Source organism: Nansenia antarctica (genome assembly GCF_963989245.1).
Source record: "Nansenia antarctica genome assembly, chromosome: 4".
Lineage (NCBI taxonomy): Eukaryota > Metazoa > Chordata > Actinopteri > Argentiniformes > Microstomatidae > Nansenia > Nansenia antarctica.
In genome coordinates, this window is record NC_137689.1 from 55620933 (window position 1) to 55645273 (window position 24341).

Sequence of the window (24341 nt, forward strand, 5' to 3'; positions counted from 1 at the left end):
ACCACAGATCTGACCATGGGCGTAGGTTTGATTGTAAATGTGTGGGGGGAACAGTAATGCCAGCATGTGGAGGGTGTGGGAGTATGGTGGCCCTCTTACAGGTAAATGTAGCCTTCAGTAAGCACATTGTGTGCACTTCATACAGCATAGTTTCAACAGTTTTCCAGTTAAATACTTAGTGAAATAATTATTGCGAAAAACTTGGGGAAAATGGCCATTTTCATTGCTTAATGAAACCTACGCCCCTGGATCTGACTGAATGCAATGACACAGTCATATTTGTTGAGAACATACAGTAGTAAATTACATAAACAGAACACTTATTCTTCACAGTACTTAATGTAACATCTGTATACATGTTTCTATAGTTTGTACAGTTTGTTGGCCTTATCATACACTGTGCTTTAGGCTCTATTGAGAATAGGCAGAGCACAGAGCTAGTATCCACAAAGTAGCCAATAGCTAGAGCCAATAGAATAGCCCTAAACAGAGAGCTAGAGTCCATAGACAAGGCCAACAGTTAGAGTTAGTTGAAGCACCAGTATTGAGAGTGATGATGGGCTATAGAGATGAGTGGCTGTTGCTGTCAGCAGCTTGGCATCTTTGGATGCGTAGACACTGCGACTGAAGGTTGGATGGATGTGTCGGTAGTTGTTATGGAGATGCGTTAACAGTTCTGCTTCTTGCTCCGTGGAGTAAATCCCGGAGGAGAACTGCTCCAGCTGGGGATGAAGGCACAGACGGGTAATCCGATTATTGTACAATAAAGGCATAGGGATTAACAGATGGCTATCCATAAATCTGTTCAAACCATCACCTTTTCAGATTGAACTGTTTTCACTCATCAAAATGTTGATGAATGAACCCATCTAGGATCTTTATGTTGTTTTTAATCATTAGAGAGAATCCTCCAACAGGTATTTCCCAGCACACGCTATGGATAATTCCATGGTGACAGCATTTTAATTTGCCTTAGAACAAAATAGCATAAACACACTTGAGGTGTAAGTATAATAGTGTTTTTCTTGAGAGTAGTGCATGCTTACCTGGGACCATGAGATGTGGATGGGAACTTCATACACTGTCCATAGAACTGCCTGAGAGCAAGGAGGAGTGGTGAGGCTGCCATGGTAACGGTAATACTGAGACAGGTTGCTCTCTGGCAACAGACCCATCAATGGGAAGGGCTTGACTGAAGCACTTTGACCTGCAGGGGACAACAGGTGACCTTATAACTAGACAATACTGAATAATATTCACATTTAATTTAACATTGATGCATGATTAACTGTTAACCGTAACACATAAGATTAACATACATTTCTGAAAACATGTTGCTGCCTACAGTAGAAATAAACATAATAATAGAAATAGGTTTCTACATACCTTTATAGGCAACAGAGGAAAGTAGACGGGATATGCGTCCAAAGTTAATATTGTCAGCATAAACAACCTGCAAGAACATAAGGACATGATAATCAATGAACAATGTGCTCAAACACTGTCTTAAATTGTAGGCCTATGATTCACCATTTACTTACGTCAATAAAGAATCCAAGAACTGCAAGCCCAGTTGGGTCATCCAAGGCAGCTGTCAAATTGGGATGTATCTCCTTCATGTTGACTATGTGCATCTGCAAAAGAAAATACAACCACATCTATCCACCTTCAGCAATACACTTAATATGCACACTGCCAATTGTAACAGCATTCAAGATCTGCATCCTGGTTTAAAGTTTAAGGACATTTCAGAGTAGCACTGACTGAACAGTATGTAAAGATTCTCATTGCCCATACCTCCATAGGGTACCTGTGCCTGTCCACTGTATGCTCCGAGCCATTAGTGTAAAGACTTCCCCAGTGAAAATGGAGCTGGATAGTTTGGTACGTCCCTGGGAGACCTTCACCACTCACCGACATCCCACTCCCAACGTCCAGAACAACTGCACACAAACACACAGACTACTCACAGAATCCGACTTCAGAAAGTATGGGACACATCCCACTCTACATTTTTAACTCAGTTGTGCGTCAGTGCTCAAAGCCTCAAACTACCAACAGACATCATTATCGGACGAACCTAGATCAACACAACTTTACAAAACACATACTGTGTAACTACTCACTAGAGTGACCATTGTTTGTAAGTTTCCAAAGTCCTGTTTGGACGGTATCGAAACCCTCCAGACGTAATGCCTCCAATGAGTCGTTTCTGATCATCTGATGATCTAAGTTTATTGGAGAGTGATGCTCCTCAAGTAATGGGTGGCAGGATGGGAAAGTGTCTCCCCATGCATATGGATCTGTAGATGACACACACACACACACACACACACACACACACACACACACTCTCAAAGTTAAGTTAAGTTAACTTTTCTTACTTACTAAGATCATGTTCATATTCAAATGTTACATGTATATTTGACAATGGGGCAGTTTTTAAAAGTGAATGGTCTCTGATTTGATCAATTGAACAAACAAAGCAGCTTACCACAATGACCCTCATCATAACAGAAGTCCTCTGAAAGGGAAACAAATAAAAGGAAGAAGAGAAGGCATTACCATCAAAGTCATCTAAGCTTTTAGAAAATAACTTACACACATACTGTGTAGCACACGCAGGAATAGCAATAACAGTTTAAAAGGTATTAGAAAAAGCTTATGACTCACCTGTGTATGAAGAGGTAATACATAGCATCAGGAGACATACAGTTGCAAAAACCATCTTCCTTTGATAATGTACACAGTCCCACATAGGCTATGTCTAATTGAGTGTTAATACTGAGGCAGGCCAATCTGTGTTTAGAGTGCTAGTGCTCAGCTTAAATAGGACTGGAAAGTGAATACTGAGAGCTTTTTTTCCTCTGTCCGTCAGTGGAGTGTGTCATTGTTGCCAGTGGTCTTTACTGATGAATGAAGCATGAGAGGAGAGCTTGCCACCTCGACTGAGCACAACTGCCTGGCATCAGGCATGGGGAGGTCTTATCTACAGATACTCTATTTAGGAAAAGAAATGGGTGAATTGGTGCCCATGAATACCATTGTGCCCTATGGTTCGGTGTTATATTGCTTGTATTGTATTTTTTGTTTATATTGTTTGCATTCTTCTTGAGACAATCGTCCTTGTGAAAAGCGCTATACAAATAAATGTGCTTGATTGATTGATCTCACTGCACATTCAACATAATGGTAAAGATATAAATAACAACATCCACACATTTCAACCAATTAGTTATAACTGTACTACCGTAATCTAAACTATAAACTAATCGGTCTAATCAACTTAGAACCCTCAAAAACAGTGAGCAACGTTACTGAAAAGAGATGTATACAGCACATACAGCATACTTGTATAAATATAGTATACTATATTTTTCTATATGGTATGATATATGGTTCTGTCAAGTAGAACATGGGATCATGACATCTTATAATTTGATCTAATCTCCCTATCTAACCTTCTGAATGTTTCACTCTCCTATACACCTGCATAATAATGGCCACAGGTCTCACTGCGAACAGTCTCAAGCTCACTTGGGAGAGATTTCCTCTTGCTATAAATAAACCGTTTTAGTCTCTTGATAGCAGGAGGTGAGAGTTATCTTACAACACTCAGGACTCCACTTATTCCCTGTGACGTCATCAACACCGATCTCACTTGTCAGGGATTTCCCACAACGCACCATAATCCCCCTGACATTTGGGCCCAGTGGCCAAGGAATGTCTTTGACTTAACAGGAGGATTCAGTGAAATGCCAAAACAGATGAAGCATGTATGGCATAGGGCTACTCATGCCCCCCTTCCCCCAAAAAGACACAACAAATCTCCTTCATGATACAATTTATTTGGCATTTGATTAGATGTACATCTACCTCAGAAAAATACATAAAAGCCCCCCTGCAAATGAAGCATAAAATTACAATTGAATTCCTATGAAATAAAACAGAAGACAAGAAAATGTATTGACTGTTGGATCTTACGTTAAAACATTTTAAAAACCCATTGAAAGTATGTCTCTCACATCACCATAGTCTATTAATGACAATTAAACTAGTGTAAATGCAGCAGTTGGGGTGAGGGGCAGGGTTTCCAATGCATCTACACACACCTGTAGGCAAGCATCTGTGGCCTAAGCAGATGCTTAACCAAGATGAACAGAAACTGGTTGTTTAAATTATTACATTAAGTTATTACAGCATGCCCAAAACATGCACTGTAGGTCCAAAAATAAGCTGAAAACACACTCAAATCAAAGATAGAGACCAATGCCCAAACACCATCCCCATACACACATGCACACACCAAAGTTTAAGATTTCTTAATTTGTTTAACAATTCATGACAGCGTATGATTTCCTTGGATAATCCACAGGGGATTGTCTATGCTGGAACAGAAAACAAAACAATTGGAGACCTACTGAAGAATAATAAAGATGTTATGCTACGTACATACATACATACAAAAACCCACCCAACACACACAGACACCTCCACACACACAAGGCTGCCATTCTCATGGCACATCTTCAGCCAATTCAGTGCTGTTGGTGATATGCTGTAGACTAACACCAAAGAGACGTAGGCCTTGCTATATGGGCCCTGGCTATAAGAGTTGGGACACAATAGGCATCCAGAGGCTGGGTAGCCAGCCTCTGAGGGGCCTTTGTGCTTTCATAGGCCTGGCATTGGTAACCTTTCAGCTCTGTTGGCCTTTCATCTCCACAGGTGAACAAGCACCACTGAGTGTGACATGATTGTCATCATGGGGTCAGATGTGGTTTCCCAAGTTGTTTTTTTGTTTGTTTTTTTAAACGATGGGACTTTCCGTAGTTGCTTCATTAAAACTTAATTAAACAGTAAAATGTCTATTACTTTCATCATGACAGACAGAAATGGGCGAGTCAAAGGCATATAGGTCCGGTTTCAATAGACAAGGCTTAAACCTAGTCCTGGACTAAACCACACTTTCAATGTAAAATATCCACTGAAGATGCTTTATAGTCTAGGATTAGTCTTAAGCCTTGTCTGTGAAACCGGTCCATTCAGTTTAAACCAAACCAGGCATAACCTCCAGTAAAGTCAGATTACCTTTGAAAAGTAACTGTGTATCTTAGTCAAGCAGAAATGTATCAAAGGAGGAAACAAATACAATAGATCTAACGACCGCATTCAAAAGGTTTCATACATACATCCCTCCCCTTATCGGTTACAGTTGCAAAACAATACTTGCAGAGGTGTTACTAAAAAGCAAATGCACAAAAGCCACATGGCAATCAAGAGATGTGCAAAAGTTTGAATAATTTGTAGATAAAAACAGTTGAATGTTGTTGTTTTTTTAAAACAATGTGTGTGCATATATACACTCCCATATGCACTGTCGAGTAACAGAATGGCAAAGATGGAGCAGATTTTGTATTAATGGTTAAAATGACTTGAATGAAGAGAACGCTTTAGCTTTATCTGTTACAAATTTCATGATAGGGGTATAAAACAGCATATAACCCACATAGCTACACGCTACAAAGAAAAAGCTAACATTTATTCACGCTCACCCCTGCCATTTCTCTTCCATGGGTGGAATCCTAACTCGAGATCTCGACGTACCTACATTTGCTTACTTTTTGCATTGCTGTCAACGGGAAGTTTACACAATGTTTCGTGTCACGCCCGTGGATCACGAGTTAGGATTCCACCCTAAGTGTACCCATTGACTAACCCAGGGATGCACCGTCAATGCTCAGATCCCACAACAAAACAATCAAGATCACAGTCTACTTCTCATCCAAGAAAAGTACCAAGACGATACACAACGCAACATCTACTTCAACAAGAACTCATGAATGAAATTTCATACATCATAGCAACATTCTTGAGACATTAGGGCAACACAATGTTGTCACAACAGTAGCTCATATAAAGACATGTTTATAATAATTTCCTATGTGTGTTAGTTGGGGCCAACACTAACCGTACCGTAGAATTTCTGCAAGGTTAAAAAACCTCTTGTAGCAAAATGTTTCTTCTTCTTTTTTTTCCTATTTTCTACCCAAATTTGTGCTATTAATCTGGAAGACGTCTTCGCATATCAGACTGATTAGAGAGATCAGGGAAAATAATGTACCTCATTCAAGGAAAAGACATAGTAGATCTAAGACATTGCAAAAGGGAGGACAGGCAGGTGGACATTTTTCCTATGTGTAATAGTGTTTTGTTTATCCATCAACTGAGAGTCTAACCTTTGCCTTCATGTTATTAGCAGTATGGTTATATAAACAAAGTAAGATGAACTCAAGCCTACATGGATCCATCTTCCTCCTCCACTGTTAGCTTGTATTGGATTCTGACTAGAGGTACAGTATATCTAACAGGCACAGACCTGAGGACGTATTTACATTAGGGCATCTTTGATCATGAGGCTTAAACCTAAAAACAGAGAATTCAAAAAGCTTTGTCCAATGAAAACCAGAAGCAGCTCAGCCTCCTCCGCTGGGTGTACCGTTAGTCTTCTCTATACAGAACTATGTTTTCCGGCTCATTTTGACTCCTCTGTGTACCGCCAGCCGGTCTGTGTTCACCTGTAGAGAAACAGTCTGCTCCACTACACCGTCTTTACCTATAGAGGACATGTCTGACCGACACACTCAACTTCACCAGTTCGACAGACCAGTCTGATTCTCATCACAGTCACACCTCAAGGAGTAAACTGGTCCATCTCCAAATACTGTCTATAGAATCTCTCCATCCATCCATCCAACCATCCATATATCCCTTTCCAGTCCCATATCAACCCTTCTCTTAGATGATGGACCAGTCTGCTCTGGAGCAGTGAGCCGCTGTTCTCCCTCCGTCCATGGGTCCAGACCGGTGCAGCTCCCCTCCCCCCCCCCCCCTCCCCTCAGTCCTATACCACGGTGCTCAGAGAAGAGCTGCTGCTGCAGTCTGCAGGCATGGCGTCAGGGTCGTGGCCGTCGGTGGGGGTGTCAGGCCCCACCAGGAGGGTGCTGCTGTCGATGGAGTCCTCTCGCTCCTGTGAGGATGGCACGGTGTCTGGCTCAGGAACAGAGACGCCTGGAGTGTCTGTCTGGAGCACGTCCCCCATGGCCATGGCATTCATCCGACCAGGAATCATGGGAATCCCGTTACGCCCTGGGGAGCGAAACAAGAACAGTGAGGAGAGGGATCAGCCAGAGACTCAAACCTTTTTATGAGTACTGTACACAGTAAATATGTTTAGGACCCTGGCCATAGTCAGTATTTGTTCTATGGCTGAGCTTGTTTTTGAGAACCTACCAAGGTCTACGTAGAGGATGCTGTCAGCGTTGATGGAGGCTTCATATGGAGGAGGGGGGTCGTCTGGGTGTTGGATGTCAGGGTATTTATAGGCAGCATAGGGCGGGGGAGGCTCCTGGAAGTGAAAGGCTCCTCCCTCTCCATCGTCAGAGAGGTGCAGGGGTGTAAGGCCAGTGCCAAAAGCATCCGGGCCATAGTCAAAACCAGGGACTCGACGTCCAAGGTTAAAATGGTGTACTGAGGGTGGAGTAAAAAAAAAAGACCTCAGACAATACTTCGCAAACAGCACATATCAAACTTCTAGATTCATCTAGGTACCAGATAGGCAACAACATGAGACTAGATATTCCTTGTGCTTGCGACAAAGCAATTTTTGGGTGGATAGAATTGGTCATAGTGTGTATCAGATATGGTGGAACGTGTGCTTACGGTTTCCTCCAATGAGTGTTTCGATGCGCTCACGTCGCCGCTGCCGGAGCCTGTGCACCATGAAGAGCAGCAGAGACAGAATGAGGAAGGAGGAGATACAGCTGACGATCAGACGCATCCCACTGGCCATGGAGTCAAACAGGCTGCTCCCGTCTGAGAGGGGGAGAGAGAGAGATCAAATGTTAAAGAGACTGATAGGTCAATTGAGACATTTCAAATCACCACACACGCATTCCGCTGAGCAATAAAAATTACAGTGCCTGATATTGTTGGAATTCAACAACAAGGGGTGACCTCTGATAAGTGAAATACAAGAGAGCAAAGAGCTCCACCCTGTGGGACATTTCCACACCTCTGTAGTTCTTGTATTGGGTACTGAAGCACAGGAAAGGCCGAGTGGGGTGAGCAGTTAAGTCAGTACCTGGGTCAAGGCATGTGAACTTGCAGCACTCCTTGGGGTCCTTGCGGAAGTGCAGGCAGCCCTGCGGTCTCTCGCACAGCGCGGCCACGCACATTTCTGGCTCGCCGTCGTGACATGTGCAGCTCAGACAAGGGTCGTCCCCCTTCGGGATGAAGTAGTACCCCTCGTTCACCACTTGGTCCTTAATGTCCACACATGTTTGCCCTGTTAAAGCAATTGAAGGTTTGAGACAACAAACAAACAAACAAACAAACATATAAGTCTTCTCCTCTTTAGGATCACATAAACGAGACAGAATTGTATTTATTTTATGCCTGAATCAACCGTCTTTAAGCTTAGCATTTTCATCTTCCTTGTTTATCTACTTCTATCTATCTTTAGTCTCCTGCCGGGTTCTAGAATGCATCAGCGTTAACCTATATCAGTCATTGATTGATAAGGGCACACGTACTCCTCTTGCACAGGAAGGGGAACTTCTTGTAGCAGTTCTCAGCGTGCCAGCTGTGGAGGCCACGCTCGTTCATGCTCTTGATCTGGAAGCGCTGCAGCTGGGCACAGAAGACGTTGTCCTGAGTCGGAGACGCTCCTTCAAAATGTATGTCCTTCGGAGGCAGAAACACCTGCATCGACCCTGTTAAGTATCACACAGAGAACACTGTAAGCCTCACGCCAAATGCCGCCTGCCCTTGCTGTTTACGGAGAATGACAGGTGTAATAGGTTAACAAATCCTGACAGTGATAGGGCGTAGTTACAATTATTCCCTAATACTTTTGTTCAGTCATGAGAGAATACCGACCATTGAATCAAAACGATTCTGAACATACCTTTATATGCCACCTCCCAACGGCCCTCCAGTGAATGGTTCTGATTGGTGATCACATACTGGTAGCCCACCCAGAACCTGAGGCAGAGAGAAAGCAGATCAAATATTACATATATACACATAGAAATAAATGAGCCGCCAATAAGAGTAATGCCGGGTCAGCTGTACCATCAATCATGAAAATACTTAAAAGTTCTATAGGTGAGTCCACAAAATAAATCACTTCAAACCCCGCACACTTACTTGCACTGATCTCTGCGCTCGCACACATTTTCGTTGAAATCCACCTCGATCTTGAGAATGAACTGGAGTTCCTCGTCTGTGACGAAGGTGGCCAGTGAGCCATTGACTCTCTGGCATGTGTCCACAGCCTGCCAGTAGTTCTCGTTCCTCAGGTATACTTTGTAACAGCTTGCGGTCTTCTCATAATGGTGCCAACCACTGGGGCACTTCTCTGTGGAGGGGAAAGGCAGTTTAGGAATGCAATTCCTAGCAACAATATGTTAAAGGAATTATTTTAGAACACTTTAAGTACGTCAAACATGTAATTGGCATAAATAGTTCCACTTTTTGGAGGCGTAGCAGTGAGAAAAATCACTGAGAAAGATTAAGGTAAGAATCTTACTGTTAAAGCGCACAGGCTGGGCCACACCAATAACATCTTCCACCTGGTCAAAGCCGTTGCCAAAGCGAAACCTCTCTTCTTTCATGGCTGTAAGAGAGGACCACAGAGACAGAGATAAAGATTGGGTTTTCAAAAAGTCATTTCTTTGACAGACTGCTTTTAACAACTTGTCTTTTGGTCTATTAGCCATCAGATAAACTGTGCACATAACTTCGGTGGAGTTAGTCTCATATCCCTTCATGCAAAGCCTTATAGCAGAACACACCCCTAATCAAACATGTGGCACAAGATGGTTGAGCTATGGAGGTCACATGCTGTGTCTAATCCTTTCAATAATTCCTATTTATGCAGCCAGAGATCCAGGGATCAGGCCTCTCTGTGGATTTAAGAAGTGGAAACAATAGGATTTTCTTCTGCGATCATAGGCTATCTAAGCATCTCCCCAGGAGAGATCAACAAACAAAGGACTCCATAAACTGGGTTAGGAATGTGGAATAGCTATAATATAGGAACATGTACAGCTAGTGATGCTCCGATCTGATCGGCGCCGATCGGTATCGGCCGATATGGCCTTGATCGGTTTTGATCGGAGTTCTCAAAACGGCCGATCAAACATGACCGATCAGTTTACAAAATGCCGTCGCCAGTGTGGAAATATTACACAGTGTCGGAAAGAGACAACAAATATGCCGTTTGTAATGTCTGCTCAAAAGAAATACCTCGGGGAGGAACGCACGCAAGGTCTTTCAATACCACGAATATCATACGGCATTTGCTGCGTTCGTCGATTCGCTCAGAGAGCGCCGAAGCGCACACTGGGCTCGACGTCATAAAGGGACCGAGTGCTTTGATTGGACGAGAGGCGTTCCACGAGTGCTGGTCAGAGTTCCAGCGCGACTTCACGAGCGTAGTGTAGGTAGTGTTCACCGACGTCATGTGACCCCGCGAGCAGGAAGTCACTTGGCCCATAGCAACAACAACTATTAGCGCGTGAGTTTTAGGTCTTCCTCTGTGCACCTTGCACAAGTGTAGATAGCGAGCGACTTTTCAGCAGCAGGACATATTTTAGATGATAAGAGGAACAGGCTGAGTGCCAAAAACGCTGAGATGCTTGTATTTCTCAAGGCTAATCTGCCAGTGATGCTGCTTAATCAGAAGTAAGGTTTGAGTCTGAAATCTCCTTAGGTGCAATGTTTTGTTTTTTTGTTTTATTGATTATTGCTGACTTGCTGTCTTATCTCCTCCTAAATATGACTTGAAACTGACTGACTTGAAACAGTATTTTATATTTGGCTATAGCCTGTTTATGTTGCAGTTTAGTTTGGGTATGTTTATTGTTCCTCAGGAAAGCTACAGTTACAGTATAAGCTCCAAGTTCTCTAAGAGCCCCTAGTTCCTCTCATTCGAGTGGAATGTTGCACATTTGATGTGACAGTGTACATTTTATTTATTATGATTTTTATTTTCACATTTTATTTGTTTTTCCTGAAGTAAGCTACAGGTGGTTGTGAATTCAATAAAACAGATGGTCGTCAATTCATGATACTTTCTCATCTCCTAATTTCATTTAAATACTTAATATACAATGTCAATGGTGTTAAGAATAATTTAAAACATAAATAATGCTACACAATAAATAGAATGCTTCAATTGCCATTTTCGACGCTGTGATCGGTGATCGGTGATATCGGATCGGCAGATCACTGATTCCAGTGATCGGTGATCGGTGATCGGCACCAAAAACCCTGATCGGAGCATCTCTATGTACAGCTATTCAGAATGAGTTTGGTGTCTCTCCCGGGCCGAGACTAAGAAAGTTGTCTTTAAGTTATTTTTCTAAGGATCAGACTGCTACTGTTCAGCATGTATTCTTCTAAATTGGGGATGCATAACGATCAGTGTACTACTGTGAAATGGGACAAATCATTTAGCCTATGCTTGGCAGGAAAGTCAGAGTAAAGGCCCTTGCAAACCAATGCGTTTTTTACGTGCGTTTTTTACGTCCGTTAAAAAAATAAATTAGAACTCATGTTGTGTCAATCACGCTTGCACACCGAATCCGTAATATTCGTCCGTAAAAAAAAAAACGGAACAGGTTCGATTTTCTGCGTTTTTCGCGTCCGTCAAAAGCCTTTTGAGAGTTGTTATTGACCACTCCGCCATGGTATAGACTGGGACACATCGTCAAATTAGAACTGCAGGACAGTTGGATTAATGTTTACGGAAGTACATGTCTCAAGTATTATCTCGGCGGTTAGTCGAGTGAAAGAAAACAACATACAGATGATAATTCACACAATATAATACCACGAAAGCGTACGGCACTAAACAATAACATTCATTTGGGCAGCATCACTAAACAATAACATTCATTTGGGCAGCATCATACTCAAACTCAGGCAGAAGGGCAGGGTCCGGGCAGGTGCACACACTGTCACAGACTGCCAGTGCATCATACATCATTCAGCTGGTTATAGCTGTTTCTTTTTCTATTCTACTATTCTATTCTACTTCTGCGTCTCCCTGGGTATTCCTAAACCAGATGGCAAACAGTAAAGAAATGCCACAATATACCAGGACTTAAGAAACGAGATGCCCAACAAAGGATTTGACAAACCCTGGCCTATTTTGCGCAACAAGTAGACTCTGATGCAGCGGAGACAGGGTTGCCAGATGGGCTGGTTTTTGGTGGATTTAGCCATTTTTAGACTGTGGTTAGGTTGGAAATTCTCAATCCCATCTGGCAACCCTGAGCGGAGAGTCTACACATGGTATGATTACAGATATCACACTGCAGGAGATGCACACCACGCTTTGTTAAAAGAAATAAAGATTTATTGTACTTTTCTACTGATAATACATTCTACTGATGTGGTCTACCATTTGGTTTTAGTTATATTGCTCTCAGTTGTTTGTACCTTTTGCTAAATCAAGCATTTAGAATGTGGAGTGCATATTGCGAAAGTTCGCAACGTAAAAAAACGCAACGGACCGGTGTGCAAGGTCTCTGTGCGTAACGTTTTTTTCGGATGACGGATTTAAAAATATGCATGCGAAAACGCACGCATTGGTGTGCAAAGACCTTAAGAGTGAGGTCTCCGCTAGGCGTAAGAGGTGTGTTACTCACGGGGACAGTCCATCTCATCGCTCTTGTCCTCACAGGCCGTCCAGCCGTCACACTGCCAGGACATGGGGATGCATTGCATCTTACCACTGCGGCAGGCAAACTGCCCAGGGCTGCAGCGCAGCTCTGAAACACAACAGAGGGAGAAAGATACATAAAGACATACATACACACAGCGCCCCCTGGATTATTCTCATAGTTACTACAACATAGTATTCGGTGTCCTCTAGCATTGCTCACAGATTGTTTATGAATAGAAAGACATACCTTTCAGTAGCAAGATTTACCTTTCAGTACAGCTTTTACTAGGCTAATATACAAGGACATACAGTGCATTCAATAAGAATTCACCTCCCTGGACTTTTTCCACATTATGTTATAACCTGGCTTTAACATTTTATTTACGTTTTTTGTCACTGATCTACACACAATAGCACTTTGAGTTGCAGTTCATGTACGAAAGGCGCGATATAAATAAAGCTTTACTTACTTACAATCCCCCACAATGTCAAGTATGTATTTTAAATGTTTACTAGGCTAATTAATAAAAAAATAATAAAGCTGATTCAATTGCTATGACACTTCTTAAAGTAGCCTATATATATATATAAATATATATATATATATATATATATATATATATAAATAAAAGGGGTTGAATACTTATTGACTTGCATTTCAGCTTTTAATGTACACTTTTTTCAGCATAATAATCTCAAATGGAATGAGGGACTGCATTAGCGACCAGAAAGGTATAATGCTGTGTAATTGCTGAATAACGCTTAAACAAGACTTATGAATCGATATTTTGTGTGCTACAATGAAATTAAAAAGACTAAAGAGAGTAAGTGAACATCGGTCTTATGACCGAGTTCTTTCGGGGGTGGCCTTCAAAAGAACAAGGGACAGCCTATATTCTAAAAACACTCATATGATATCACTAAAATAAATAGGCTATATGAAAATATCATTTGTGAGTGCTATTGACAATCCTTAGGAACAGCATAACCTATCACCAAGGATAATGGGGAACACAAAAAGGACATATCCTTAGTATCTAAAAATAGGCCTAGAAAATACCCTTCTTGTATTTGTGTGTCTCTCTATCCCTTAGTATCACAGGAGCTGTGGTAAATGGGTCAGCGTCTCTGTGCCATGTGTGATTAACATGAGTCGTGCCACAGCATCAGGGTTGCCGCTGTCTGGGTATTTCCTATAAAGAGTGACTACTAACGGTCTAAGAAGCAGAAAGAAATCGTCTGACCTAACAACATGACAAGCACTGGATGGAAACCTCAGGGGTGTCATCGAAACAATAATTAGAGATTCCTGTGAATGTCGCTTAACCTTGTTGGATAAGCTGTCCTCATATGCATCTGTTATATGGGAAATTCAACAGAGGTGCATGCTGAAGGCAGAGAGAGTGGTAGAGTAACCTAAATAGCAGGAGACCGACAGACCACTAACATCCACTGCACTAACAGAGGAGATATGCTGCTTACCTGACAATAATCTTGCCAGAGCTAGCCGTGGACCTGAAACAAAACAAAAAAGCAATGTCTGATGAACTAACCTTTAAATCTCAATCCTGTTTGGGCATGTTCAACTAAATAGAGAGGTTTAAGGGAAGGCTTGGGATGAAGCATTAGCCTGGGGCGACAGAGCAACGACAAAACACATCTTATTTCTGCTCAAGAATACTGTTGGAGCATGTGTCTTGGCTCACTAGTGGTCAATGGCACTTGGGAAAATAGGGGGTATCATGACCATCTGTTCATGTGATAGAGGTGGCTGAGTTGACCTAGGACCTAACAGAGGCCAGGACCACCCAACGTTTCCAATGTTGCCACAGAGTGTCTGGAATGTTTTAGTTTTATCAATAACATCAACCAGTTCACTTCACATGCAATTACAGAATGTGGACTGGGTGGATGCTCTCATAACAACGCAAGTGTCATCATGGGTTAGGCTAGCTCCCACCCTGGCACCAAATAAAAACAAATTACAAATGGCCAATAATAGCTTCTCTCACCACCCACATCTTAACAGGTGATGGCTTTCTGTAGTGACACAAACTAAAATGTTTAGACAGTGGCCAACAATAGGATAAGCCTAATTATTTATTTACTTTCAAAGCTGTAACTTCTCTACCACTGACAAAACAAAGTCAAATGGCTGCAAGCATGACCCACTGCAGCTTTGCTCCTAAAGATGTTAAGTCCCACTCAGGTCAACCCTGTTGCTCAGATAGCCTGCCTAATCTCCTGTCCAAAAACATCCTGTTTATCGAATGTCATTGCTTCGATTCTGCCAGTTAACCATGGAATTTTATGATGATAAAAATACCCTGTACTTTGTGGGGAAGCCAGAAGAGGATGAGGATGAACAGGGTCACACAGAAATGTAGAGGGTGCCTCTCTTTGATATGAGATCCTAAATAAAAGGCTCTGTTTCTCCACCACCTCAGTAAGACTGATGCAGAGCCATATGGCCTTCTCATCGCATGGGATGAAGCATTAAGCGTGGTATGACAGGGCCATGAGAAAATGTTAACACTCCAAAATGCAGGCTGCTAACTATGAATCTAAAAGGAGTGACATAAGAAAACATAAACAATGGAGTGATGCAACCACGACCCGTTCGTGGGGGGGGGGGGGGGGGGGGGGGGCATTAATGAAATGTACAATGTTATTGAACTGAAATGGCCGTTGATTTGATTAGTGGGAAATGTAGACTAATACTGATAATGTATATAGGTAGTTTAACTGTTAGTGTATATAGTATTAGGTAGCCTAACGGAGATAGGTAGCCTAACGGATACCGATAGTGTATATTATAGGTAGCCTGGCTGATCTGACGTTGGGTTCAAACACGTCTTTTCCCCTTAGCTCAACAGAAAAAAGCCCTACGACGTTGTTGGACCGAACACATTGTATTCGTAGTCCATGTGGATTTAAAACAGATTAACGAACCACCTTAGCGAGCAAACCCCGTGGCCAGCTACAGGACAGATGGCGGGGTCGTGTTCACACAAGGCAGCTAACCAGCTTCGCGGTGCCTGATGTTGCAAGCAAATAATTTTGTAGTGCTGCATGATGCACTTCACAAACTACTGAGCTCTAAAAAATAAATAACCCTCCAAACCTAAATTCAGGCTATATTATTATGTCCGCGTTTGATCCACCTACGTGGTTGGACGTGGCCACAGAGCCGAACACCCAAACCCGTGCAGGCTAGCTGGCTATCGGTTATATATCCGAACAGGCAGGCCTACCGTAGCCCACGGGCATGCAAAACAGGACACAAAAAAATACAATTAATTTAATTTCACCCGCTTTACCTGTCCGTGGTGGGTCCGTTAGAGTGAGGACGAAGAGCAGAGAGAGAAGGACCAAACTGCTGCTGTCAGCCTTCGGCAACATTTATCCTCCATTCATAGTAAACTACTCTACTCGGGAATAAAATACACCGAACTACGCGAGATCAGAGAACCGCCGTCGCCTTCGACCCTAACAGCGCCGAAAATAGTTTCTACCCATTCATAGACGTTAGGAGGGGCGGCAGAAATATACCAAACGTGGAAATAAATGTAATGTTGTTGAATCGCAACCTACATAATTATTCTAAGCACTATTTTTGGGGGGTTCGGCCTGTCCACTGTATACCAAAAGGGAAATCTAACAAGATGGCTCCGTCCTCCCATCACAACAATCCCAAACACGCGACGCAGCCTATCAGCTGGAGGCTCGGGGGCGGAGATCTGCCAGGTTATTTATTGAACACAATGTGATACTTAACACTAATGTATCCAGAGAGAGAGAGCGATACATGCGATGAATCACTTACAATGCTTTGACTAATGATTGCAAAATTGCAATTCATTTAAATACAATCTCTACAAATACCACTGGTTTTAATTTCATTGATCACCAACTCGGCTAATTATGCAACTGTAACACCTTTATTAGATCAGTTGTGTGTGTGTGTGTGTGTGTTGGTGTAAACTTTTCGTTGTTGATTGTTTGATACAGTTCACTTATCACCTACATTGGCTGCTGAGACCATTGCTATGGGTGAAAGTACGCTGCCAATATCAAGTGAAAAATGTGATATTCATATAATCATGTAGTGTTTTTGTCATACTTCTTGTGACGCCATAATGTGGTTCTCCAAGCCGTTATGACACAACAGAATATGTCATAAAATCAACTTCATACACATACATATTTGAAACTAACTGATGAATGTGTTATTTATCTAATGGTCATCTGAATGCAATGGTCAGTCGACCATTATGGTGATTGTTTTATTTCACCAATCATCATAATTTACCATGGACGACTCGCAGGTGCTGCAGAGACGAGGATATACTTTAGGCATCAGTGTAGGGGAGGGATCCTACGCCAAAGTAAGATCCGCTTATTCCGAGCGTCTGAAGACAACTGTTGCGGTGAAGATTATGAACAAAAAAAAATCAACAGCGGATTTCTTGGAGAAATTCTTGCCCCGGGAACTGGAGATCCTTGCATCCCTAAGCCACCCCAACATCATTAAGATCTTCGAGATTTTCGAGACGTCGGAAGGAAAGGTGTTCATGATTATGGAGCTTGGTGCGCAAGGGGACTTACTGGACTTCATTAAAGCCAGAGGTGCTTTACCCGAGGATTTCTCCAATAAACTATTCGGACAGCTGTCACGTGCAATGAAATATGCACACGACAAAGACGTTGTCCACAGAGACTTAAAATGCGAAAACCTACTCTTGGACAAGGACTTCAACCTCAAAGTGACAGACTTTGGGTTCGCCAGGAGACTCAGTTACCATGATGATGGACAAATGATCCTCAGTAAAACTTTCTGCGGCTCCGCAGCCTATGCAGCACCAGAGGTTTTAGAGGGAATCCCATACAACCCCAAAGTGTATGACGTGTGGAGCATGGGCGTGGTTCTATTCATCATGCTCTGTGGATGTATGCCATTTGACGACTCCAACATCAAGAAGATGCTGAAGATACAGAAAAAACATTCTGTTGACTTCCGAAGCAAGAATGTCTCCAGAGAAGCCAAAGACCTGATCCATCGGATGCTTAACCCCGACGTGACCCAGCGAATTGAGATTGATGTCATTCTCGAGCATGCATGGATGCAGGGTAAATGCAAGTCACATCAAGGGAATAAGAAACATGGGCCTTCCACGTCTAAAGGGGCTAATGCTGAGGAATCGGATGCCAAACCCATGGAGAGCAAAGATGTTGCTGGACCATCCGAGAGGGTCAAGGAAAAGGCAGCCTCCCCTGTTACAAATCAAGACGTACCTGCAGATTCATGACTCAATTAGACCAAACTAGTGCATAATAAACGGAGCATACATCATTGTGAATATCGCCCATCTCAACATTAACTTTTTCAGATGTTGAGTCTGCTGTGTCTAAAGGCAAGTATTTTCTATGCTCAATATTTCAGTTTGACAAACAAATCACTCTTACACATTACAAGTAAAAATTAAGCCATGAAAGATTATATTGCAGAAAGAGGCATACAAAACAGAGGCTAACATTGTTAGCATTATATTTACAAAGAACTAAAACCTTCAGCAAAGCCTCATTATAACATTCAACATGATTGTAATTATATCTGTCTATGTACAATTATGGGATCTTTCTGGAGGGTTTCAGATACTATGATACTATCCAACAACTTAGGAACAATTATGAACTCCCAAATATTCCTGAACAGAGTTTATTCAGCCTCTTTCCCCATCTCTATGCACATACCGTTCTACCAGGTTTTCATAAAACATTGTGAGGGCGTGAGCTGGGGGATCGAAAAAATAGTCATTTTCTTGACAACTTGCTTGAAATCATGGAGTCTGCTTTCCCCAAAATCCAACTGTTCTCTCTTAGTTTTGGTTCCCCCCCATCAGAAGAAGTCTGTTCTCTCTCAGTTTTGGTCCCCCCCCCGCCCCCCCCCCCCCCCCATCAGAAGAAGTCTGTTCTCTCTCGGTTTTGGTCCACCCCCATCAGAAGAAGTCTGAGGCTTTCCTCCTCTTGGGAAGCTGCAGAAGGTCGTCTGTGATGGAGGCTGGGTCCTGAGATGCAGGGGTCCCGGCCTTGCTTGGTGTCGGAGTACCAGAGAGACTGGACCCCAGGGGAGTCTTGCAGCCTGCTCCTCTGTGTGAGGGTGAGGGGGTATAGCTTGCCCTTAGAGCTTTGTCTGTGTATTTGCTGGACGTCCGGTTTACAAGCCTCTGAAGGGCAGGAGTCAGTGCTGGGCTCAGGCCTTTCGGGGTGAGACTGCAAGACAGACATTAGGGTTATTTCCTCAGCAACCAGTGCAAATAACAGCAGAGCACATGCAATGGTACATTGAGTGGCATCCAAAATAGTGCCTGATAAAGGGTTCGCATGGGACAGACAACTGTTGGCGTTTTGCCAAATACAATGATAAATGTCAACAGTAGGCTGTGGGGATAAACAGAAGCATTAGTTGTATTGATTGTCCAGAAATGTCCTCTACCTTGCAAGGTTCTCTGTGACCTTTCTCAATGCTTCTAGCTTCTTTGCCCGGTTTTTGGCTGCAGCTTCATTAGCCATTTTCAAACCCAACCTCTCTCTTCTTCCTGGTTCTGGAATCTGTAAAATAATGTCTATTACCTACTGCTCTGAACGAACAATTTAAAAACCAAAATAGGACATATAGATCAAGAGAAATGTAGATAGTACAAGGGCAGTCATTAGATTATACCTTAAATGATGGGCCATGCTTTCTCTCATACGGTGTGTCAGACCCATCCAGGCGGAAGGGGGTGCTCTCTATCTCACCCCAGGTCATCAGAGGAGAGTCAGCCACACCTGCATAGACAACATCATTTTAGGGGACTCTTCTACAGAGTGCTCTCTAAAGGCACAGTGTTGAATCTATTGTGCATTGTTATATTAATACACATTATACAAGTGTACAGTAAACATGTTGTTCCCCCCTGGAAAGTAATTGAATGTAGCAAGACATTCATTGCTAAACGGTTTACTAAGACACAGTGGTTTTATAGTGCTGTGTCCCCACTGCACACAGGAAGGGCTTTTCTCTTGGTGTGATCACCTTCTGTGATCAAAGAGAAACATTATTTGGGTGCTATTAAGCTACTATAGTACTAACTCCATTGATATAGGATGCTTTTACTTCAAACACAAATTTCACCAATAGGATTAGACAAAGAGACAAATTAAATTACATGCACACAGTTCTACATTATTAGAATGTGAGGTTACACAAGTGTTGGTTTTCGTATTGATATATGCCAAGTGTCGGTGTTAAATTATGCTGCATAACAGACTTCACTCACAAAATATTATTCACAAATTCATTAGGCTATAGGCCTAGTGCATTAAGCTACACACCTGCAGCTGCATTTTTAGTCAGACTGAAGAATTACCGGAATGTAGCCTACTGCATTAGGCTACACACTCCTAACTCTCCACTTTGGATAACGTTTTTAATGACGAATCGGCTTAGGCCCGAAATGCCTTAACAATCTCTTTGGCTCTAATTTTGTAATTGTTGCATCTCTATGACAACGCCCATCATTCACTCAAGTTTCATTAGAATTGTCCCAGTGGTGTCGGAGAAAACGCATGTGACGAACAGACAGAGACCAAGTCATAGTCCCCTCTCCGATCTCATCGGGAGGAGACAGTAATAGAAGTGTTTCTCATTGCTATTCTATTGTAGAGTATTCTGAAAGTAATATATACTTGTCTTGAACATAACCATGCTACTTACCAGGTGCAGGGGAGGGAGCTCCTTCAAAGCCATATCCATTCACTGTTGGACCCTCTTGGGGGATGAGCTCTTTTCCATCTGGGCCTACTTTACCCTGTTTGAACTGGAGATAAATATTTGGGAAGATCAGCTACATCATTCAGGATTAAACAATTTAATTTTATATTTTGATCTGGTCGTAACTATAGAAACCCTTGACAACAGGTAAGACGCTACCACCATTATATCCAAACCAATTAATATAATTGTATTGTTTCTTATAAAAATGCAAACAGGCTGTGTGGCTACCACAAAATAAGATTCATAGACTACCATGTGGGATCCCATAGCAATGTTGAAAATAAGTATCATTAGGCTATAGGCACACATCTAGAGGACTTCAGGTTATAGCAGTTTATTAAGGCACAGCCCATGTACGATATACAGTTTATTTAGACACAGCCCATGTACGATATACAGTCATGTCCCGCACAGAAAGGGATAGGCACTTTACCTGTGCATTGAGGGCAGCTGCCTGCTGAATCTGACATTTGTTGAGAGCTTTGCTGAAGGGGTCAGCCACAAAGCGAGTGTTCTTATGAATCACCTCCCTGGGCTTCTTGAAGAGGTCATCGTCAGGGACACCTGATGATCAGATCATAGAGCCGTTAAACTTATTCTTACAACTTTCAAACACGATTCATTTTTATCCATTACATATGGTGTACTTGTATAAGAACATCCATCCTCACCATCTGGATAATACATCAGAGCATTTTTTGCTTTGTATTCCCAAGTCTCCAGTCCAGCCTTAACACACTCAAGGGCCTGCTTCTCTGATGATGGTAGGGCGAGGTTTTGTTCATGACGCTACAGAAGAAACACAGCATCATATAGTAACTCTAAACAAGAAACACAGCATCATATAGTAACTCCCAACCAAAGGTAAATCTAATATTGAGTTCCAAGCAGGACAACATTACACTCCAGGATCATTACAAGCGACAATATTTGATTGTGATCAAATTGAGAGATGTTAAAGGCAAGTGTACCTGTTTGTATTCAGCTTCTGCGTCATACAACCATGAATGCCTTAATTTTTCCTTGTCTTCTGCCAGCTCCATAATCTGCTCAAACGATGCATTGTCCTCACTTGTGTTCTTAGCCAGGAACCGATCCAGACAGGGCAGCTCCTTCTCCTCCTTAGCCTCCTTATTCACTACAAACACAATGCATCAACAAACACAGGGTTTCACAGGGAGTCTAATGGATGCCATTCAGTTCACTTTTGTCTATTGCAACCTTTCTAACATTATTAGGAGGGATTTGTCAGTAACTGAGACAACAAGGGCTTACCCCCATCTCCCCCTTTCATCCCAGTCTTGTGTTTGCCAAGGATGGAACCGGGTGTTCCTGGTTGCCCCTCGGGTGTCTCGAAGGTAGCTGGAGTCAGATCTGAATAAACAAGTATTGGCATATTATTCTAACAGGGCTACATTAATCAGAGACAGCCTCGATCACATTGCGGAAACAACCGTTTATACAACAATTCACTCAATCTCAATCTTACTCACATGGCGCAGAGCTGCGTGGTGTAGACCTGGCTAAAGACGAGCCATATCTAATGGATATTTCCCTCATCTTCTGAAGATCCCCACAATCTTCGGCTTCAAGATATTCCTTCTGTGCTTGCAATTTGGTTACGTCTGGGAAGAAGTCCCTCTGTATGATCTTCTCTAAACTCTATTCAAAAAGGTATAACAGGAAGGAGAAAATACAGTCACAATACAGTCACAAACACTGTTCATGTTAGCTAAAACATCCCACAGTCATACTAGCTATATCGTTAAACACCCAATCGTTTGCAGTCTGGGTCACACATAAACAAATCAAGATTAGCACAGCAAGCTGGCTAGCTCACTGGCCGTGATCTGATAGAACCATACCTCTATGTAGTCCTCTTCTTCGAGAACCTTTCGATTCGTGGTCTTCGTTTCCTCGGGTTGACGAAGAGCCACTGTAGTCACAGGATGTGCTGGGACCAGGGGTCCAGAAACGAGCAGATCTCTCCCCCATCCTTCCATTGTAGCTAGGTGGCTACACAGCTGCTAGCTAGCGACGGCTGATCAGGAGGCCTGGGCTGAATTATTCCTCTACAATTGTACTTTAAAACTCTATTTTAAACGTATAATATGACTTTGTAATTATTAAGCCTATCGAATTAGAAGTCACTGTTGAATATATCACCGACTTGAGGTCTAACTGGATGTTTTGCTTTGTAGCTCAGGACACTCGAGACTCCGCTGCGTGCGTTGATTTCACCGGAAGTCGTTGCCAATGACGTACATAGCATTCGTCACTGAATATTTTCCTTTCCAAAATAGACTGCTACATAATAAATGTTACGTGTAGTCCACCGTATTCAGTTTTCCAGGTATTGCACACCAAATGCAAGTCTTTTCTGTCGCCTCCACTTTGCTCTTCGGTTTTTAAACCACACCTATAACACATGTGAGATGTTGACATACATTGCCTATAATGACTAGGAGGCTTGTTGCGTTGTGATAGTCTATCATTTGCAATAATTAACATTTCGTGAAAAAATGTTTCCTTAATCGCTAAAATGTCACTCATTTCCTAAGGCCAATCATATAACGTATATGGTGTATTATTATAATTAGCGGAAGCAACTCAATTAAACGGAAAGTGCGAAATTAATTGAATACCTCCACTCTCTCCTCGCGTAAATTGGTACGTTGCGCCAGTTTTTCCCGCGTGTTGACATCTGGATATTGGTTCTGAATGAACAGCTCCTCCAGGGCGTCCAGCTGGTCCTCAGTGAAGATGGTGCGATGACGCCGGGTGCGCCTCTGGATCTGACCGAAGGACTGCTGGTCTCTGTGGGCATCCCCCGACCTGCATGTGTCCGTGAACATTCTTCGGGACCATGCATACTGGCATGCTGAATTGAAACATATTTTGCATTTTAAGTCTTTTAGGCCTGGCTGCATGTCACACAAAATATGTTTTGGGGTATTTGGGAAATACAACTGTAAACATTGACTGGATTTACTCAATAATCTTGATAGTCGGTACTACAAACCATTTTTGGTCAGGGTGTACTCTTATTATATAATAATATATTAGATAATCCGTATAAGGTAACCAGAGAGGCATTGCATCATCATGCCAACATAGAACAATACAGTCACACAAAGTAGTTTCAGTTATGTTCTTATTTTTGTACTTTTCTATGTTGTACTTCTAGTTTGCCAAAGAATAATATGGATCTTACTTTCAGGAAGGTAGTCAGCTGGGAACACTTCCCCACAGTGCGAGCAGTAGCAGCAGCATAAGCAGGTGTGCTGTGGCGCTTCTACGTGGCTTCCAGCACTCTCTGATCTCGCTCCCTCTTCACTTGATCCAATGGTGTTGTGGGTCGTACCAGCACCAGACTGCTTGCGTACCTCACTACTATTAGGGAATCTGTTCAGTATGTTGTCAATGGTGAATGGAACCTTCTCTTTCTCCATCCTAATTGACCCATCCATGACCAAAGAATTTCCTCTGAAATTACAACCTTATGTTTAAAGTGCCAGCCTAGGCATTGGGTTAATTTTAGAATTAAGCATAGGAATTATTTTCTCAAGGGTACCTCACCATCTCTCTTCTCCTCTGTGCACTACCACAGATCCACTCACTCTTATAAATGAAATTGGAAGAAAAAATAGCAAGAACATAATCCCCCCTATAGACCAGACACATACAAAATGGTTGAAACTTAATTCCCAGCTAATCTGGGCAGTTTTGTGAAGGAGTTAGGGAGGATGGAAGATTCAACTAATCTTGCCTCATTGCTTTCTCAAA

At 42.4% G+C, this 24341-nt stretch overlaps 5 protein-coding genes across 5 annotated transcripts; 1 reads left to right on the plus strand and 4 right to left on the minus strand.

The window, feature by feature from the left end:
- Nucleotides 1–494: 494 nt before the first annotated feature.
- car15 (carbonic anhydrase 15) lies at nt 495–3689 on the minus strand (the record flags this gene model as incomplete). The annotated part of the gene is made up of 8 exons (XM_080529476.1): nt 495–722; nt 1047–1207; nt 1387–1453; nt 1542–1634; nt 1798–1943; nt 2127–2303; nt 2495–2524; nt 3662–3689. The coding sequence occupies 8 exons, from the start codon at nt 3687–3689 to the stop codon at nt 495–497; spliced, it is 930 nt and encodes a 309-aa protein (XP_080385602.1).
- Nucleotides 3690–3838: 149 nt separating this feature from the next.
- On the minus strand, nt 3839–16368 carry dgcr2 (DiGeorge syndrome critical region gene 2). Its single transcript, XM_080530106.1, has 10 exons — nt 16057–16368; nt 12720–12842; nt 9593–9679; nt 9211–9421; nt 8969–9045; nt 8595–8774; nt 8144–8347; nt 7723–7875; nt 7294–7530; nt 3839–7149 (listed from the first exon to the last, which is right to left on the minus strand). The coding sequence occupies exons 1-10, from the start codon at nt 16136–16138 to the stop codon at nt 6905–6907; spliced, it is 1599 nt and encodes a 532-aa protein (XP_080386232.1). The 5' UTR covers nt 16139–16368; the 3' UTR covers nt 3839–6904.
- A 681-nt stretch (nt 16369–17049) lies between these two features.
- LOC308156118 (testis-specific serine/threonine-protein kinase 1-like) lies at nt 17050–18045 on the plus strand (the record flags this gene model as incomplete). Its single annotated transcript, XM_080529477.1, has 1 exon — nt 17050–18045. One exon carries the CDS (start codon nt 17050–17052, stop codon nt 18043–18045), a length of 996 nt encoding a protein of 331 aa, XP_080385603.1.
- A 690-nt stretch (nt 18046–18735) lies between these two features.
- Nucleotides 18736–22737, minus strand: ess2 (ess-2 splicing factor homolog; the record flags this gene model as incomplete). The annotated part of the gene is made up of 10 exons (XM_080530332.1): nt 22421–22737; nt 22049–22217; nt 21831–21929; nt 21527–21693; nt 21227–21344; nt 20989–21119; nt 20496–20598; nt 19461–19567; nt 19233–19348; nt 18736–19009 (listed from the first exon to the last, which is right to left on the minus strand). Exons 1-10 carry the CDS (start codon nt 22556–22558, stop codon nt 18736–18738), a joined length of 1422 nt encoding a protein of 473 aa, XP_080386458.1. The 5' UTR covers nt 22559–22737.
- A 159-nt stretch (nt 22738–22896) lies between these two features.
- On the minus strand, nt 22897–24025 carry LOC308156119 (uncharacterized protein; the record flags this gene model as incomplete). The annotated part of the gene is made up of 3 exons (XM_080529478.1): nt 22897–22974; nt 23201–23436; nt 23770–24025. 3 exons carry the CDS (start codon nt 24023–24025, stop codon nt 22897–22899), a joined length of 570 nt encoding a protein of 189 aa, XP_080385604.1.
- Between the last annotated feature and the right edge of the window lie 316 nt (nt 24026–24341).

Bases quoted from the DNA above. Each gene is read 5' to 3' on its own strand.
- dgcr2 (XM_080530106.1), bottom strand. From the start codon at position 16,138: ATGTTGCCGAAGGCTGACAGCAGCAGTTTGGTCCTTCTCTCTCTGCTC. The intron at 9,046-9,210 runs GTAAGTGTGCGG...TCTCTGCCTCAG, and splicing joins GAGCGCAGAGATCAGTGCAA to GTTCTGGGTGGGCTACCAGT. The intron at 7,150-7,293 runs GTAGGTTCTCAA...TTCGCTCCCCAG, and splicing joins CATCCTCTACGTAGACCTTG to GGCGTAACGGGATTCCCATG.